Genomic DNA, 16938 nt, shown 5'->3' with positions numbered 1-16938 from the left:
GCGAGCGGCCAATCTAATCAGCTATGGTTTCGCGAAACGCGCGCGCGGGGACTCTGGAACCAGCGGCTTGCCACGGCTTCGGTGCATGAGACGGGCCCGGGATCTTGATAAGAGATGCAATGCGGGGAAAGCTAACTGCTCGATTCACACAACGTTCTCTTTTCTTGGTCAGCTACCAAAAGTATTCTCCAAAAGCTCACTTCTTCACGTCTGATTTATTGAGTAGTAATTCATTCCGCGTGCATTGACCTCTGACTATCACTTCCTCCAACGTCTACGGCCTTGACTCCAATTTAACCTTCTTTAAACTCCTCATCTCCATCTTTGTTATCTCTCCCCTTTTCCAGACTGTTGCGTGGACACACGGCAAGTGGAACTGCAGTAGAGCTCTACATAACCCATCTACGCATGTTAGAGAGCGAGAATCTCTACGAGGATATTCAACAACACGACAGTTTCCGGATTTGACAAAATCAACGACTCTCAAGATGGCTACTGTTGTGGAGAAGCGGGGCGGCCAGACGATTTACAAGTCCCCAGATCACATTGATCTTCCCAAAGTCGACCTCCTCACATTCCTGTTCGGTGAGTCTCATCGTCACGCAAACCCCAGCCCTCAACAAATCGCCGAGCTTGGCCCTTTACCAAATGCATGTACTGACAACGTGCAGACTCACCAAACGAAAGACTGCGCGATGAAACAGTCCTCCACGCCGACGCGGCAGATCCATCCAGATCAATCACCAAATCCCGCCTTGTAAAGGCTCTCAAACAGCTCGGCCATACCCTCCGGCACCAATATGGCATCAATAAAGGCGATGTCGTGCAGGTCATCTTCACGGGCCACTACATGGCACCCACCGTCTTCTACGGCATCATGGCAGCGGGCGGCACCGTCGCGGCGTCAACGCCGTCCTCCACCCCGCCAGAGGTCGCGCGTCAGATCAATCTCACCGAGAGCAAGATGGTCATCTGCAGCCCGGATCTCAAGGCACTAGCCGCTGCTGGCGGCTCAGCAGCAGGACTCCCCGACGACCGGATCCTCTACATTGGTGATAGCCACGAGTTCCAGCTGTTCGAGGCCAAGACGGATAAGCGAGTCCCTCTTTCGACGCATGAGCTAGACTGGGAACGGGTGACGGACCAAACGCGACTCGAGAACACTGTAGGCTGCTACATTTACAGCAGTGGCACCACTGGCATCCCCAAGGCAGTCAAAATTTCTCATGCAAACATGATCGCGCAGACCATGTTCATCTCAACGCCGACGATAGAATATTACAAGACGCACCCGAAGATGGAGTACATCACGCTCGCGCATCTGCCGGCGGCTCATATATCCGGTCTCCAGGCCTACATTGTCAATCAGACCTTTATGGGTGGCATTGTCTACTGGATGAAGAAGTTCAACTTTGTGGAATTCCTGGACTACGCGAAAAAGTACAAAATCACCTCGTTCTTCAGCGTACCGCCAATCTATCTCATGATTGCGAAATCCCCGTTGGTAAAGGATCATCTCGACACCGTAGAATTCGCCCTCACGGGAGCTGCTGCCCTGGGAGGAGAAACCCAAGCCGAAGCACAGCGAAAAATGGGCAAGGGGATGGCGATCCTCGGTCAGACGTGGGGTCTAAGCGAAACGACCGGCGGATTCACGATCCTCCCACGCCACCTCACAGACGATACTGGCAGCGTCTCTATGATTGTAGCCAACTGCGAGGCCCGCCTGGTCGATGATGAGGGGAAGGACGTCGAGGTCGGACAGCCTGGGGAGATGTGGTGCCGCGGACCAATCATCACCAAGGGGTACTACAAGAATGACAAGGCCAATAAGGAGGCATTTGTCGATGGCTGGTTCTGTACGGGCGACCGACTGTCTTTCAAGGATGGAAAGTTCTACTTCGTTGATCGGAAAAAGGTTCGTGACATTTGATTCATGGTATCGGTGATGCCTCGAAGGGAGCCACAGCTGACCATCTTCAGGAACTCATCAAGTACAACGGATTCCAGGTGGCGCCAGCCGAACTTGAAGCATTGCTGGTCACGCACCCGAAGATCCAAGATGCGGCAGTTATTGGCGTCGATGGCGAAGGCACCGAACTCCCAAGGTACGCAATGTGTAAAACTCCACTGGCCAGCACAGACCGGTTCATTAACACTCCCTTAGGGCCTATGTGGTCGCCGATAAGAAACAGATTTCTTCGGAGGAAATCCAGAAGTGGGTGGCAGACCAGGTCGCGAGTTACAAGAAGCTTCGTGGTGGCGTCATTTTCATCGACGCCATCCCAAAGAGCCCCTCAGGGAAGATTTTGCGCAAAGATCTAAGGGCACTTGTCAAGCGCGAGGCTGGAGCCAAACTTTGATAGAAATCAGGTACCAAGATAACCCGTGGAAAGTGTGAAGGAACGTCCTCCTCACTTGTTTAAACGCCGCCATCCTTGGCTCGGGGTTTGGTCCTGAATTTTCTTTGATTGTGGTTTCCCAAGATGCCATGTAAATTATACATTAAACTTTAACGCCTGGCACCGTAAAGTTATTCGTTCTAATCCAGGTGGTAATAGTATGAAATCATGGTCGATCCATACGCCTAATGGGACCATTATTGATCTATCTCCGAAAGATGTTGCTCCATGCTTTAATTGCGTGCTCCCCTACCTTTCTTCCCACTACGATTTCCTTCATCCTCCAATCATCAACTACATCCAACCCGCACTCAGTCTCTGGGGCAACCACGTCAATCACCCATTCTATCACTATCATGTTTCAGATCAATTCTCCAACAAACGCCATCATGGGACTTCTAGCATCTATCAAAAATCGTCGTATCGGTACAGGAAAAACTAAAGCTATACCTGAATTATATAACCATGCGCAAGGACCTATGCTGTATTACTCCCCAGCCACAGTCATCCAACAACATGCCCCCTTTGGTTCGTCTTCCAATGGCACCCTAACGAATTTGACCCACATTGAGCAGGAAAACCAACGGCTTCTCTATCTTACGCAAATTATGGCGGAAGAGAGAATGGGAGAGAAGGCTGTCTACAGCAATTTCCTCGAAACCGCCTATCGAGAGAAATACGGTGGTCAATGGGATCTCCATCTCAGAAGCGAGCACCCAACATTCGAGATCAAGCGCAAGCCCGTTCCTTCTAGCCAGTCAAGCTCTCGGGATACCAGCCCTAGCGCCTCCTCATCCCGATATAGCGGCACTCCCATGAATGAGTATTCTTCGGGGTCGTGGTTCAACACATCGAGTCCCGGCTCCAGTCGATCCAGCTCCCGAAGCCCTTCACGAAGCGAAACCAGCGGCCGCTCGGATTCTTCGAAGACACTGGTAAACGGGGGCAAACACTCGCACTTGGCCAACGGGAGAAACCGTTCCCATGCCGCGGTATGGCCCGTCAGCTACAATCCTCTGCGATACATTGCCCGCCGCCCTCTTTCCATTATTCCAGAGGACGGTATCGGTGAGACGGCAGCAAGAGCAGCCCGGCAAGCACTCCTTCAAACAGCTCAGAAGCCGGTCGTGCCCGTGGCTCCCAGCCCTAAGAAGAAGCTGAAGTATGCGCCAGCTCCCAGGAGCCATTTGGCTCGGGGAACAATGCGCAATAGGCGCTAGTGGTGGGTCCTTCGAAGTAACTGACCTAGAAGGGGGAGTCATTTGAGGCTGGTAGCTTCAAAGTGCATAAACGAGGACCTGATAATGGTATCCGATTACGACGCATCACATAGACTTAATTCAGGGCGGCAGCCTTTCTGATGCAGTAGCCTATGCTCTACATGATATCATTTACGATAGACAAGTAGTCACGGATAAGGGCTTAGCTTTGGCAACAGCTGTTCGAAAGGGAAAAGCATAAGCTTCGAATCACGTCAATTAAAAGCCCTGCCACAACCAACTAGTAAATGGAACAAGCCGTTAGGCTGTCAGTCTCTCAACCATATGATACGTATAAGCATTATTTCGTGTTTAACTCGTCAAGTTCAGAAGATGGGTGTGTTAAAATGTGCGACCCAACAGTGGTCGGTAGGGGCTCTCAGAGCACTCAATGTATAATAGGGGCTTCCGCCCATCTCCATGCCTCTCATCTGGTTCAAGCAATTTACCACCAATTACACTAGGTACCCTTACCTTCGCTCTATAGGCGGGCGGTAATCCTTCTCTACTTATTGACCAGAGATAGACCCGGTTTCTGTCTACCTCATTTTCTAGGTGTTCAGAGGTATGAGTCTGCGGCATCAAGAAATGAATGAGCACATGAATACCTTCCAATAAGATTAAGTATCCAGAGTTCATTGATAAAATTGGGATAATGCCAAAGAGTTAGCTCCCTGCCACCATCACACGCCATGATGCACTTGCTCTGCAGCACTGTCATGCTGTCATTGCGGCTACCCGGAGCCGGATTGCTTCTCACGGCCCTCCCCTTGGGCGGGAAGGTTATTCCGGGCTGCAAGCCTTTGGGCGTACAGCTAAAGTACGACTGTAAGAGTAGCACCTTTTCTCATCCCAGTAACTCTAAGATGGAGCTAACAGAGCATTAATGAGTAAGACTGGGCTGGGGGCTTTGCAATCTGTTACCGGCAGATTTAATATGAATGACGGAGTGTCATGGCATTTGTGGAAATCAAACTTGTTTATCGGGAGGGCTATGACAACTTGGAGTACTCCCGACCGTTAAACTTACGAAGAGCTGAGATATCAGTCTCAGAGCACCATTGCCTACCATGAGGATAACAAAAGAGATGTTAACATGGGCTCTTTGGGATTAGGTGATAGACGGTGCGTTAATGGCACTCATTCGTCCGCCATGCGCATTCATACCTTGAGAGTTACTAATTAGACGCACCATGCACAATCAACTGAGCAGTAGTTATCATTTTCAATTTGAGAGAGTCTCTTCCAAGCGATTGAAGCGCGATGGAGGACGAAGAGTTGGCCCAGAGTGGACCGAGTATCGCTCCTAGCAGTGGAAATTGGGGTCTCCTATCTAAACTGGGATCCCCCCCCCCCCCGAACTATTCGTATTTTTGCTCGGGCACTTATGAAATTAATCCTTCGAGGAGCTTCATGTGGTATTTTGCCAAGTGAAGTGGATTTATTCGACAGCCCAGCCCGCCTTCCAGCTGCACCAGCCTGCATGAACCCCAAGCCACCTACTCCAGTCGAACCACCCTTCGGCGAAAGTGCACATCATGGCTTGGACTCAAGATTTGAGGCTTTTACATCATCGAATCCGAGACAATAGTCACATTTATCGACTCTGTCACATTCGCAGCAGGCTGAGGCTGACCGAGTGATTTTCTTGCCCACCACCTTGCAGCTGGTTCGGCCATTTAGGCGAGCTCGCAAAGAAGCGAGACAAGACGATCGTCTCTTTTCCCCCACCTTCCTATTTCACTTGGTGTCAGTTCATCCCATCTTACTCATGGCCCAGTCGTTGAAATTTGATGCAATGTGACCATCCACTCGTGTCCCAGACCGTCGGAGCATCATCGATAACTTGTCTTCATGTGTGAATGAGGTGAAGAATGCTACGATTCGTCAGCCCTAGTCTTTCAGCATGTGGTTCTTCCAATAGATCAAATAGCAACATGACTGACCGACATATCAGGGGTGGTCAGATAAAGTCCGGGGTGCCTGCACTGACGTGAGATGAATTACTGCGCAAACCAGTCGGTAAACGCGTGGAACCCCGGCAGCGGGGCGGGACAGCCCGTCAAGGGAGCGGCTGCGGGCCTCCAGTCCGAGAGACCGGGGAGCCAATCCTTAGAGTGAGAGTGTTGCCATCGACAGGTGCATGTGGAATCCTTGGTCAACATGTCACCCCTTGGGTCTTCCTCGTGGACGTTAGGCTCTTGCCGTCGCTGCAGTTTACCGCCATCGGATGCAAGATCTGGAATGTCTCACTACTCGCCCTGATTAAGGCTGTGATGACGGTCAAGCGCGGACTTTTTCTCGGCCGGTGGCAACGTCAAGGGAGTGAAAGATGAAGGCTTCCCTAGAACCCGGTAATACTTATCAAATGGAAATTCCGAGGCGATTCAGCCAAGGGAGAAGCCCAGCATCGTACCCGCATGACAACGCCACATCCGTCAGCCTGATTCTAGCCTCGAAGACCCTTGGAAGTCGGACTTGGCGCTGGGAAACCTGTGTGAACTGGTCTGAAGTGGTGTGCTCCATGTTTCGCAGCGGGAAATAACGATTGGTGGTGAGGAGTGCCACTTCTTCTTGGCTGCGCTGAGCCTTGAGTGATTTCCAATTTTCATCCCTTCAGAGTGTGCGCAACCCCCCTTCATGACCCTGCTAGTTCGTGAGAGCGTCATTCGTCTCCTCGGATCCCCTCGCCTTCCTTCGAGCAGGTCCTCGGTGACTATGCAGGGGAGATCAGAGAATCGATGGACTTACGTGACAGGAATCAAGCAACGTTGCGTCTTCATCATCGAGTAACAGATCATGACGTGCCCAGGCCCTAAGGCCGGGCCATGCCTCACGATGAAAAGATATATGCCGCCAGTGAAGACTATAAGTAATCCAGTGCTACTCCCAGCAAGAAGAGACGGGATGAAAGAGATACTCAAGCCATTCAGACTTAAGTCCCTAGCCTCATAGTTCGATTCTCATCACAATGCGCTCCTCATTCATCGCATCTGCCCTCGCGGCAATTAGCCCGGTTCTTGCTTTGACCCGGTCTCCTGCACCAACTGTCACAAATGGTCAATACGTCGTCGACGGCTACGCGTATGCCAAGCGCCAGATTTTCAACTTTGCGAGTGGCACTACCCTTCCCAGCAACCTCTACAAGAGCACCTGGAACATTTCTGACCCACCTACTCATCGCTTCGACGCAGCTAATGTCGTTGTCGGCGGCGGATACATGAACCTGAAGGTTCCGGGTGGTCAGACAACGATGCCTTACAGCTCTGCCGAGGTTTCCACGACATTCAACGTCAAGTACGCTTCGGTCCGTACTGTCGCTATCTTCAGTGAGCCTGCTGGAGTCTGCAATGGTAAGTCGCGCATATACAGTCGAGTTGCCAATCCATGCTAACAAGACCCCATAGGAGCTTTCTTCTACCAAAGCGATACCCAAGAGACTGATATCGAATGGCTCTCTGATGCGGATTCCCTTAGCAACCAGGGAACTCGCAAGCTCTGGCTCACCAACCAAGATACCGACGGTGATGGCATCAAGACGTACAACGCCATCTCTCCCCCTGCCAGCCCGACTACCACCGAGCACGAGTACCGTCTCGACTGGACTCCTGGCCGTGTAACCTGGTACGTTGACGGCGTCCAGGTATGGACTACGACTGGCGATGTGCCCACCGCCACTGGTCCTTGGGTGTTTAACAACTGGTCCAACGGTGATAAAGGCTGGAGTGCCGGCCCCCCCGTCACTCAGGCGGATTTCAAGATCAAGGATATTTACATGTACTACAATCAGTGATCTGTGGAGAGATGTCTTCACAAAGAAGTATCTTGTCGGGAAACGCGGGACTATCTACATGTACTTGTATCAGTCTACATGTACTTGTATGAACATGGGTTGGATATCATTTGATGTCTCATGGTTCCGAGTAATACTAACGTTAATGGGGTATGTAGCGGAATTCCAAAGACCTTTATCTGTGCTGTATCTTCACCTATTTTGAAGTAAATCGAACGTATCAAATTGTATAACCGACCGGTAATAGTTGAACTTCACAGCTATTTATTCCTATCGCAGGTGGATGGAGCTGCGTACGTGTAAATGTTCCCTTCCCTGTATCGTACTTGCGGGATTAGAAAGTACGACCCAGGTGGATGCTCATATAGTTACTCTTAGTCTTGATATTGTGATACAACACATGCATGTAAAGTGGATGGGAACGGCCGCATGACTGTATCCAGTTCAGTTGATGCAGTGAGCTACCATCTATAAAATTCTACAAGTCCAATCCATACACAAAAGTGCCAATCCAACCAGAATCTTTGATCAACCCAATGTTCGTCTCGCCAAACAATCGTATTGACCCCCTAACCTTCAGGTTACTTAACAGACAGGAATGTTGATAACGTCGCCGATTTGAAGCAGAAGAGGGTCAACACCCTGGTTGGCAGCGAGGAGAGCGTTGACATCGAGGCCGAGGCGCTCGGCAACGATGAAGAAGGTGTCGCCAGCAACGATGGTGTAGGTGGCCGCGCCGCCCTCGACACAGGTGCCGGTGCCGGGCTTGGACAAGCAGGAAGTGTTGTCGGGGTTGCAGACGTAGGTGGGGACCTTGAGGACCTGGCCGAGGGAAATGAAGTTGGGGTTGGTGAGGTTGCTGGCGTTGGCGATATCGCAGATGCCGGAGCTGTACTTCTGGGAGATGATGGTGAGGGTGTCGTTGGAGACGACGGTGTAGTCGATAGTGGGGCCGGGAGAGCAGGTAGGGGTGGCGGTGGCCGAGGCCGTGGCGGTGGGAGTTGCCTGCTGTTGGGTTGTTAGTTTGAGTTCATATTTGCTTATGCAGAGTTCGAGCACAGTTTCAACAAGTGCAGCAGATCGAGTCAGCTTACAGGAAGGGCAGCGGCCAGGCCGGCAACGGCGAGGACGGAGAAGAGTGTGGAAGTGAACTGCATTTTGACTGATTTGGGAAAATCGAGATTACTGAAGTTGAGCGAAGGAATGAAAGTTGGTAGTATCGAAACGATTGTGTTTGTATAGCGAAAGACTGGATCGAAGAGCTGGATGCTGATGATGACTTCCTAAAAGGTCTGTAGCATTCGACGATCTCTTGCCCTACTTATATGAAAATTCAACAGCCCCTGAGAGAAGAGGGAACCAACAGTTCGGACGCTAGCCTTCTAGATCCCGAGAGGGAGCACTTGGCAACGGCAGTGTCTGTTTGTGGGGGCATATTGGTTAGGGGCTTGTTCATGGAGGGGCTGTGCGATGAAGCTCTCCGTGTTTTGTTCAAGCTAATTCGCAGTGTGTCAAGGCGCGAGACAACAAGCGACAGTAAACGAGGCGGTTGCGAGCAGCGAGTTCGCGCTGTGAGAGAGACAAATTTCCCGAGCCATGGGCTTGGGTCACTCGGAAGACTCGGGCATGATCATGTTCCTAGCAAGCCAAGCAAGTAAACCTAAATTTCTGGAGATCGTGGCCCCTTGATTGACTCGTGCCGGACGTTGGGTCTGGGGAGGCCCTTGCAACTCTGCTGCGATTGCCGGGAGGTCAGGACGATGTTTCTAGAATCTCAATATGAATTCACTCAATATCCCTCCCTTTCAAATTTGACTTTTCATTTAGTGACGTGGCTGTCGTCAACTTCACCACTTTGGCGCCTCCCAGCTGTCGATGGCCGAGCATTGACATCACTAACGCGAGGTCTTCAGAGTTGGTGACAGTGGCGCCCGTCAAAGCAAAATTCCACGTGAAGACTTCTTCTCGAAAAAATGTTTCACAACCTGAAGTCTCCTGAAAAGGAGAAGTATCGATTGACTCCGTGTTGGCGATCCAGCGTTGACGGGTTATCATGCGGAGCATATAGCCGGAGCAATCAACCAAGGTTTGAGCCTCATTCAAGGTCACCCCACCCTCACCGTCCGAACCATCGTCTCATCTCTCGCGAAGCCTGGCTCATCCGTTTGCATCTAGATTGTCACTCTGAGCACTTCTGCTCACTTTCCGAGTATTTCAATGATTGGATGAACTTTCGATAATGGTACATGTAGGTTAGCTTCGACAATTGCTCATTCGTTCGAAAATGGGAGATCCCTTTGCATGTCGTGAGCACGGTGGACGACCTCTCCACTTTCGACCGGATATCTTCTGGGTGTTTCCCAGGTCGGACTGATGAACTTAGACTCCGCATGGAGATCGCGGAGGGATCCACATCCCCCAAAGCCACGCCATGCTCCCAAGGAGTCCCGGGCTTTCCGATCAGTTCGCAGTGAAGTGACCTTGAGGCGGTGTTCACTATTATTACTAGGACAACGTTCTCACGGACGAACGAGAAGACCCAGGTGAGCGGTAGCCACAACCGAAATGCAACCTCGTGTTGTCCGTAAAGGGGTCGCATAGGGGGCAAAAGCGGACAAGACTTCCCATTTCTGCACTCAAAGCCTTGCCTTGATAGTGCAACGCATCGAATTCGCCGGCATGTTGCTGTCAGTCATACGGTCTTGGCGTGAATGCCCTCATGATCGCGGGGCGCGTTAAGCTCGATGGTCTATTTTTGAAAGTTTCTGCGGAGTCGAGATGCCGTCAAGCTTTTCACCCAACGGTACATCGTCTATGCCATGAGCGGCGCCGCCGTATCTGCCGAGGATTCGCTGGATCGGATGGACTCGCCTGGAAACTTTGGAGAGGACTGTTTTTGTCATTGGAGGCGATGTAAGGAAATGCATCCCCTTAGTCGGATCGTATTCGATATGGCGTCTGCAAAGACCAAGTTCTTTCATGCCCACAAGACGATAGTCTTCTTGGAGCTACTCTTTCGGAAAACGACTAATGCATCGCTGGGACGAATATACGGGATGAAGACAGGTGGAATCTCGTCACTAGACTCTCAAACGTGTCTGGCCTTCGATCAATGACTTTACTCTCCTTGGACATACCTTTTCCGCTCAGCCATCAGTACATGCTATTGCAAGCACTTGCTCGGCGTCGACTTTGGATGAACTCACTGCTCTCCTCAGTCATTTATACCATCAAGTTACTAGAACAAGTGATGATGGGTCTGAGGACCACTTCTTGGTGTTTTCAAAGGCTATTGCGGGTCACGACAAGGCATGACTTGGCTTATGAAAAGCAAAGTCGAATGCTCACCCCTTTCTGAACAATGACTCGCAGACTCGTAGGCAACCGCGCGCTTTGCGCTTGGAAAAGCCGATAATACTTAGAAGTTACTAGGAAAATGAAGAGAGCCAACTTCTGAAATAAGGCAAGGATTAGTTGAATTTGGTCGGCGTTAGCGATCCCCGGGAGTTGACGAAGCCAGATCAACGATTGCACTATGATCCCAAACTATGACCGTCTTGATGGTCCTCCCTCGTGCTCTAGTACCGAAACCGATATTTTATCTCTTGTTTTGGGTAGCCTCACGTAGGATACGCCGCTCATGTAGTCATGAGAGTCGACCCGATCAACAGGCCCGAAGGCTGCTCCGTATTTGTATCCAGTGTCTTTGGGGGGTAAGGTGGGGAATACACCTAGCGATACCACCCCGCAAACAATCCTCATATCATGAAGAGCAAAATCATTATCCAACCCTAGGACCTATGGTTGTGGCCTTCTGCCATCATCTGCCGCTCGAGAAAACGTGGCTCAGCATGCATTTCATCCGATCAGTGTGTCTGGACGATCATGACCGTGGCCCGCTTCCCCGCACGATGCTGGAGAATCTCCGTCCGTTCCCCTCATCTCATCAGTTGCATCCCCAGCCGCCGCCTTTAGCCGCCCCAGATCAACCCCAACTTAGATGTTGCGCACCAATTGCAGGATAGGTCTGGCCCGGGATTGAACCTCATACAATCGCCTTATTTGCGCGCAAGTAAGCGTTTCTCGGCATTGTGTAATAGTCCAAGTCGGCTCATGTCAGAAGGTAGGAGGAGGGTCATTATCTGCTTGTCAGAGGACCCACGATGAACTAGCTTTGGGTACTTACTATAATAATAAGCTTATCACAACTGCAGTCTTCTCTAAGACTATGGTATCGATCAGTTGTGCTCTAGATCAGTCACGAACAAGATGCTCTCCCTCCTTTCAGCTCTGGTGCTGGCGGCGACCTCTGCCCTAGCCCAGAATACCACGTTCACGAATCCTGTCCTATGGCAGGATTTAGCTGACTTGGAGGTTATTCGCGTTGATGACACATACTACTACACGGCTTCAACGATGCATTACTCCCCGGGAGCTCCCGTGCTCAAAAGTTACAACCTTGTCGACTGGGAGTATGTGGGACATTCAGTGCCCGAGCTCATCTTTGGAGAAGAGTATTACCTGAACAGTAGTACGAGCGCCTATGTAGGAGGTATCTGGGCTTCTTCGTTGAAGTACCGGGAAAGCAACGGCCTGTTTTACTGGTACGGGTGCATCCAGTCGGGCGGAATGAAGACCTGGATTTTCACCGCGAGTGACCCGGCAGGGCCATGGACTGCTCAAACGCCTATTGACGAGTGCTTCTACGACTTGGGTGTCCTTGTTGACAACGATGACACGATGTATGTTGCATACGGAAGGTACAATATCAGCGTTGCTCAACTCTCACCTGATGGGCTGAAGCCAGTCAGAAACGAGGCAAGCTTCAATTGAACCTTAGAACAAGCGAAGAGCATCACTAACTTCTCTCCCAGGTCGTGTGGGTTGACCCAGTGCGGTACTTGGAAGGAGCAAGATTCTATCACATCGGTTCCAGCTACTACATCTGGTTGACCAAGCCCGCCGACGGCCAGCATGTCTTGAAAGCCGATAACCCATGGGGTCCTTACACAAACCGCACTGTTCTCGATAGAATGGCTTCCCCGATTCCGAATTCCGGAACACCTCATCAGGGCGGCATTGTAGATACCCCCGATGGTGACTGGTGGTACATGTCATTCTTAGACGCGTATCCGAGTGGTCGCATTCCAGTTCTGGCACCGCTGACATGGGACGAAGAAGGTTGGCCTCACATCGTTACGGATGAAGTCGGGGGATGGGGCGAAACTTACCCAATGCCCATCCAGACGGAAAAGAAGGTAAAGGCAGCTGGAGCGTATACCGACAACTTCGGCAGCTCTGTTCTCTCGGCTGAATGGGCCTTCAACCACAACCCGGACAACTCCGCGTGGGAGCTCGGTTCTGAAGGCCTTACACTACACACGGCCACCATCACAGACGATTTGTATAAAGCGAGAAACACTCTTGCCCACAGAATCCAGGGGCCCAAGAGCAGCGGCACGTTCCGACTGAATCTCGGCAACATGGTCGATGGCGATGTAGCTGGCGTCTCGATCTTCCGCGACGAGTCTGCTTACATTGGTTTCCGGAAGGTGGGCAATGGTTTGAAGCTCGTTGTGGTTCATGATCTCATCTTGTCGGAGAGTTCGGGCTGGCAGACCACCTCCAATGGCACGATCGTGGCTACCGCCACCGAATCTGAAGTCGACCTATCAGGGGTTGCCAACGGTTCTGCAGACATCTACCTACGCATAGTTGCAGACGTCCACCCGACCTTTGGAGTTGAGGCGGATAACCCGAGTCAGCTGCTGTACAGCTTTGATGGAGAGAAATTCACTCAACTTGGACCGGACTACCCGCTACACAACAGGTGGCAATTCTTCCTAGCATTCCGTTTCGCGGTGTTCAACTATGCTACAAAGTCTCTCGGAGGCTCAGTTGTGGTGAAGGAGTTTACTCTTGAGACTGTGAACTAGCTCATTCCTTCTCAATTAGAACATTGGAACTATATATTTTGACGTCGTGAGCTTTTCTTCAGTGTGAACATCATTGAGGACGTCGTGATCCGAGCCAATTTGAAAGTTCATATGGATGTTGATCCCTTTCAATCCACCGGTCCCATTCACCTTCTGGCTAGTCGCACACAAACAGGATATCTCAATCATGTATTTGCAAAATTGCGGCCTTTCCCAGCTGTCCCTCTACAATACTTTGCTGTGATTCGAGTCTGCTCATGGGCTGCACTCCGCCGTTTGCAATCCATTGATGTCAAGGCAGTCGTTTTGAAAGTCGTTGTTTCGCACGGGGTCAGATACGATAATGCACTATGTGAAGGAACAAAGTACTATTAGCAAAGGGCAAAGCTGGGGTAGTAAAGGGCGTATTTGGTCGAAGGCCTACAGCATCACCTCCTGTTCCTTGTCTTAGCACTCCGTGTCAAGTATGATGATGTTCGAGCGATTGACCCCCTCATATAGCCTTGGTCGTGGCATGCAAAGGTCGTCCAGTCAACGCGGACTTTCTTGGATGCCTGTTCGCGGCAGAAACAGCTGATCTCTTGCTGAGCGAGGGTCCCCGTCGCTAAGGTGCTTCATAATGCTTTAGCATTGTGAGAATCTTGTCGATATGAGGTTTGTAAAGCTTTTGAATCAGCTACCAAACTCCCAGGAAGCTTGGTCTGTAAGTTGGCCGAGGATGGGCTTCTCTTGAAGCCGAAAGTGCGCATCTCGAGTGCCTGGCGACCGAACTGATAACGAAGCCATCCACACTGGAGAATGGGCATTCGAATCCTCCGAGCATACTTAGAATACATTCAGGGACGGATGAGGTATAGACAAGGCTCAAAATCATTTGACAATGCCGCATAAGCTGTGAAATCTGTTGTGCAGAATGAAGGAAGCTCCATATCGCAGAAGTCGCAGCATGCCGGCGAATCTACGTCGCTAAGGCAACGGTCTGATTAGAAGCGAATAAATCATAGATATGCCTGGGACCAATGACAGGGTGATAAAAACATGTCGCCGTACGATGGTATCGGTTAGTCGAAGACGTGGCGAGGTGCATCGTAGGTTACTACCTCGCGACTCAGGCCGGAAGGAGTAGATTGCGCGACTTCAGCGCTCAAACGAAATGATTGACATCGCGACGCCCTCCGAGAAGACTATAAATTTGTAAGAAAAGCAGCGTGTCCGTGAAGCTTTAGTATAAAGCATTTTCTTGCTCATTTGCCATCGGCGTAGCTGTGCTTAATATTATACCCAACCTAGAGGCTACCTTAGCTAGCCGATGTCATGGCCAGATATCCAAATTCTGATATAATTCCAAGTTGCATAAAACACGCTGACAATAGAGGTGCTCAAGTAAGACTCGCTATCGATACATCAAACGCTATTTGATGATGGGTGTGATGGCTTGGCTTTGGGATCACTATGCGCGCAGTTCTTGCTTTGCTATGAAGATATTGACCGCACATAAGATCACTGACTTGGACGTTGCTGTAGAACTCTCTGAGCACAACAAGGTCATTTCTGTCAATGTTCATCAAACTCCAAGTCCAGAACCATTGCGATTTAGAAACTATCCAGCTTTGGAGGAGGATCAGGTAGATTACGAGTATACTGGACGTGCGCATCCTTTCCAGAGGCACATGCCAGGCAGGATCCATACATCGTCAACAGTCTTGTTTTTTGCAATCCTACAAATCCTTGGATTGAATTCTGATCTATCCACGCGAGTGGACATATCTTATGGGAAATATGATAGCAGGAGAAGTAATCTGTGCCGACCTATCGGCATCAAACAGAAGATAAGGTAGGAGAAACCGGATCGACTCGGCAATAGACCGACAGGCCTCGTTGTCCCCCTAAGGGTGAAGATTTACGGTAGTTCAGCGGCAGCGAAACGACTCTGGATCACCGACGTTCCAATCGAAACATACAATTAACAGGAAATACGTTTTCCAAAAAGGAGTACGTTACGCCGGGTTTCTTCCAAGCACCACAACGGATTTCTTCTAGTAAATGCTTTGCCAGAATCGTAGCATGATGGATGACTGCTTGCACCTGGACCGTGAGATTTTGAATGGTTTCTTCCCACTGAAAATTTGGCATGGGGCCAGCATGAGGGAGGCCAACATGTTCCATGGGGTTTTAAACGCCTCGATCGATCGTCCAGGCTACACTAGTAGCTGAAGTCCATAAGAAGATCGAAGAAATCTTGCTGACTTGGCGGAGCTGTTATTCTTATCCAAGGGCATGACAGGGAAATATATTGGCGGTCTATATGTCGTCACGTCGAAGCTCTACCACCGCTCTTCTCGATGAAAGCGAACCCCATGGTTCTGTTCCAACCGTTGTAGCAACAGCCTGGCCTCGGAGGATTACCTCATACTTTCTGCCTCTGGCATTGAAGAAAGGGACATAATCGAAGTCGGGCCAAGCATTCTTTCGTACGAACAAAGAAGACGGCTATGGCGATGCCATAGTTAACGATGATGTATTACGACGTGACGGATATGACGGAGTACCCTATGCTCGGTATGCGATGTTCGATAACCAGCTCTGTTGACTGTCGAGATAGATATAATATGGGCAGTCGTGTAGCATAAAATGAATCCGTAGTGAGGACTTGGACCGCTTTTGTGTTCTGTTGTACACGACGAAATCTGCTAGAACACGAAATTAGCAACAGGGTTCAAGTGACAATATTGAGTACCTCAAATGAGTATTAACGATACGTGTACACTGTAGAAGATACACAATCCGAAGCTGATGCCCTAATTCAAAGACCTTCAAACGTGGTAGCCTATGGAGGGTCGAGGATGTCGGAGGCAGGGACGGGAACGCAAGGAGGGGGTTTGGTTTTCTGGGCCGAGGAACGAATGGCTCAAGTTGTAGGCTGCTATGCAACAGGAACGCAACCGAACAAAGCAGCAACGTATATCCAGATTCCGCTCTGAAGTATAAACGAGTTTTAAAAAGAGAATCTAAGAGCTTGCAGCACCTAAAATGATCTGGTAACGGGACTGCCCTGCCAAGGATTGGTTCTATGACCACGTGCTGCCCTTTTCCCGCACAATATGCCCACACACCCAGGACAACCACCCGCAATCTCGAACTAAACACTCCCTTCCAGCCCTTACCGCTTTTTGCATTGAATACCTTAGGGAGCGATAGGTCATTGGTGAGATTTCTAGAGTGCACCCGCCAGCAAAAGCTTCGCAGATGAGTTCCTGTTAGCAATGGCGACGGCTCACGGTCGTGGAACTCATGCGAGTTGGAAGATTTGCGATCTCGCCAGAGAGGAAAATTGTACGCCAACAATAATCGCTCTTTACTTCATCAACATGTGATACCAGGGGGAGGCTAGGAACACTTCAACACAGAGTGAGCCCCGTGAGACATTTCACCAAAGACATATCCTTTAGTTGCGTCCAATACGAGAAGACAGCATCGCCTTCCAGCTCGTTAATGCTTATCCTATTGCTCCCAAGCCTGATGTGGCTGAGAACAGACCTTCTTACACA

At 50.4% G+C, this 16938-nt stretch overlaps 5 protein-coding genes across 5 annotated transcripts; 4 read left to right on the top strand and 1 right to left on the bottom strand.

Moving 5' to 3' along the window:
- Nucleotides 1-150: 150 nt before the first annotated feature.
- Nucleotides 151-2616, top strand: BDP55DRAFT_582043 (AMP-binding enzyme). Its single transcript, XM_060570832.1, has 4 exons — nucleotides 151-585; nucleotides 672-1918; nucleotides 1984-2108; nucleotides 2168-2616. The coding sequence occupies exons 1-4, from the start codon at nucleotides 489-491 to the stop codon at nucleotides 2361-2363; spliced, it is 1665 nt and encodes a 554-aa protein (XP_060430109.1). The 5' UTR covers nucleotides 151-488; the 3' UTR covers nucleotides 2364-2616.
- A 107-nt stretch (nucleotides 2617-2723) lies between these two features.
- BDP55DRAFT_663169 (uncharacterized protein) lies at nucleotides 2724-3906 on the top strand. The gene has a single exon (XM_060574857.1). It carries the CDS (start codon nucleotides 2759-2761, stop codon nucleotides 3620-3622), a length of 864 nt encoding a protein of 287 aa, XP_060430108.1. The 5' UTR covers nucleotides 2724-2758; the 3' UTR covers nucleotides 3623-3906.
- A 2660-nt stretch (nucleotides 3907-6566) lies between these two features.
- On the top strand, nucleotides 6567-7869 carry BDP55DRAFT_609944 (concanavalin A-like lectin/glucanase domain-containing protein). Its single transcript, XM_060571165.1, has 2 exons — nucleotides 6567-7014; nucleotides 7069-7869. The coding sequence occupies exons 1-2, from the start codon at nucleotides 6633-6635 to the stop codon at nucleotides 7452-7454; spliced, it is 768 nt and encodes a 255-aa protein (XP_060430107.1). The 5' UTR covers nucleotides 6567-6632; the 3' UTR covers nucleotides 7455-7869.
- Nucleotides 7870-8039: 170 nt separating this feature from the next.
- BDP55DRAFT_631792 (uncharacterized protein) lies at nucleotides 8040-8611 on the bottom strand (the record flags this gene model as incomplete). The annotated part of the gene is made up of 2 exons (XM_060572328.1): nucleotides 8040-8462; nucleotides 8549-8611. The coding sequence occupies 2 exons, from the start codon at nucleotides 8609-8611 to the stop codon at nucleotides 8040-8042; spliced, it is 486 nt and encodes a 161-aa protein (XP_060430106.1).
- A 3112-nt stretch (nucleotides 8612-11723) lies between these two features.
- On the top strand, nucleotides 11724-13390 carry BDP55DRAFT_742964 (glycosyl hydrolase; the record flags this gene model as incomplete). The annotated part of the gene is made up of 2 exons (XM_060580480.1): nucleotides 11724-12272; nucleotides 12329-13390. 2 exons carry the CDS (start codon nucleotides 11724-11726, stop codon nucleotides 13388-13390), a joined length of 1611 nt encoding a protein of 536 aa, XP_060430105.1.
- Nucleotides 13391-16938: the final 3548 nt, after the last annotated feature.

The sequence above is a fragment of the Colletotrichum godetiae genome (genome assembly GCF_030913485.1).
Source record: "Colletotrichum godetiae strain CBS 193.32 chromosome Unknown BDP55scaffold_19, whole genome shotgun sequence".
NCBI classification, from domain to species: Eukaryota; Fungi; Ascomycota; class Sordariomycetes; order Glomerellales; family Glomerellaceae; genus Colletotrichum; species Colletotrichum godetiae.
The sequence above is the reverse complement of the archived record's forward strand: the minus strand, read 5'-3'. Positions and strand labels throughout refer to the sequence as shown.

Excerpts from the sequence above, each read along its gene's own strand:
- BDP55DRAFT_582043 (XM_060570832.1), top strand. The coding sequence starts at position 489 with ATGGCTACTGTTGTGGAGAAGCGGGGCGGCCAGACGATTTACAAGTCC. Across the intron at positions 586-671 it reads CCTCCTCACATTCCTGTTCG|ACTCACCAAACGAAAGACTG; the intron begins GTGAGTCTCATC and ends GACAACGTGCAG. Across the intron at positions 2,109-2,167 it reads GAAGGCACCGAACTCCCAAG|GGCCTATGTGGTCGCCGATA; the intron begins GTACGCAATGTG and ends ACACTCCCTTAG.
- BDP55DRAFT_663169 (XM_060574857.1), top strand. The coding sequence starts at position 2,759 with ATGTTTCAGATCAATTCTCCAACAAACGCCATCATGGGACTTCTAGCA.
- BDP55DRAFT_609944 (XM_060571165.1), top strand. The coding sequence starts at position 6,633 with ATGCGCTCCTCATTCATCGCATCTGCCCTCGCGGCAATTAGCCCGGTT. Across the intron at positions 7,015-7,068 it reads GCCTGCTGGAGTCTGCAATG|GAGCTTTCTTCTACCAAAGC; the intron begins GTAAGTCGCGCA and ends AAGACCCCATAG.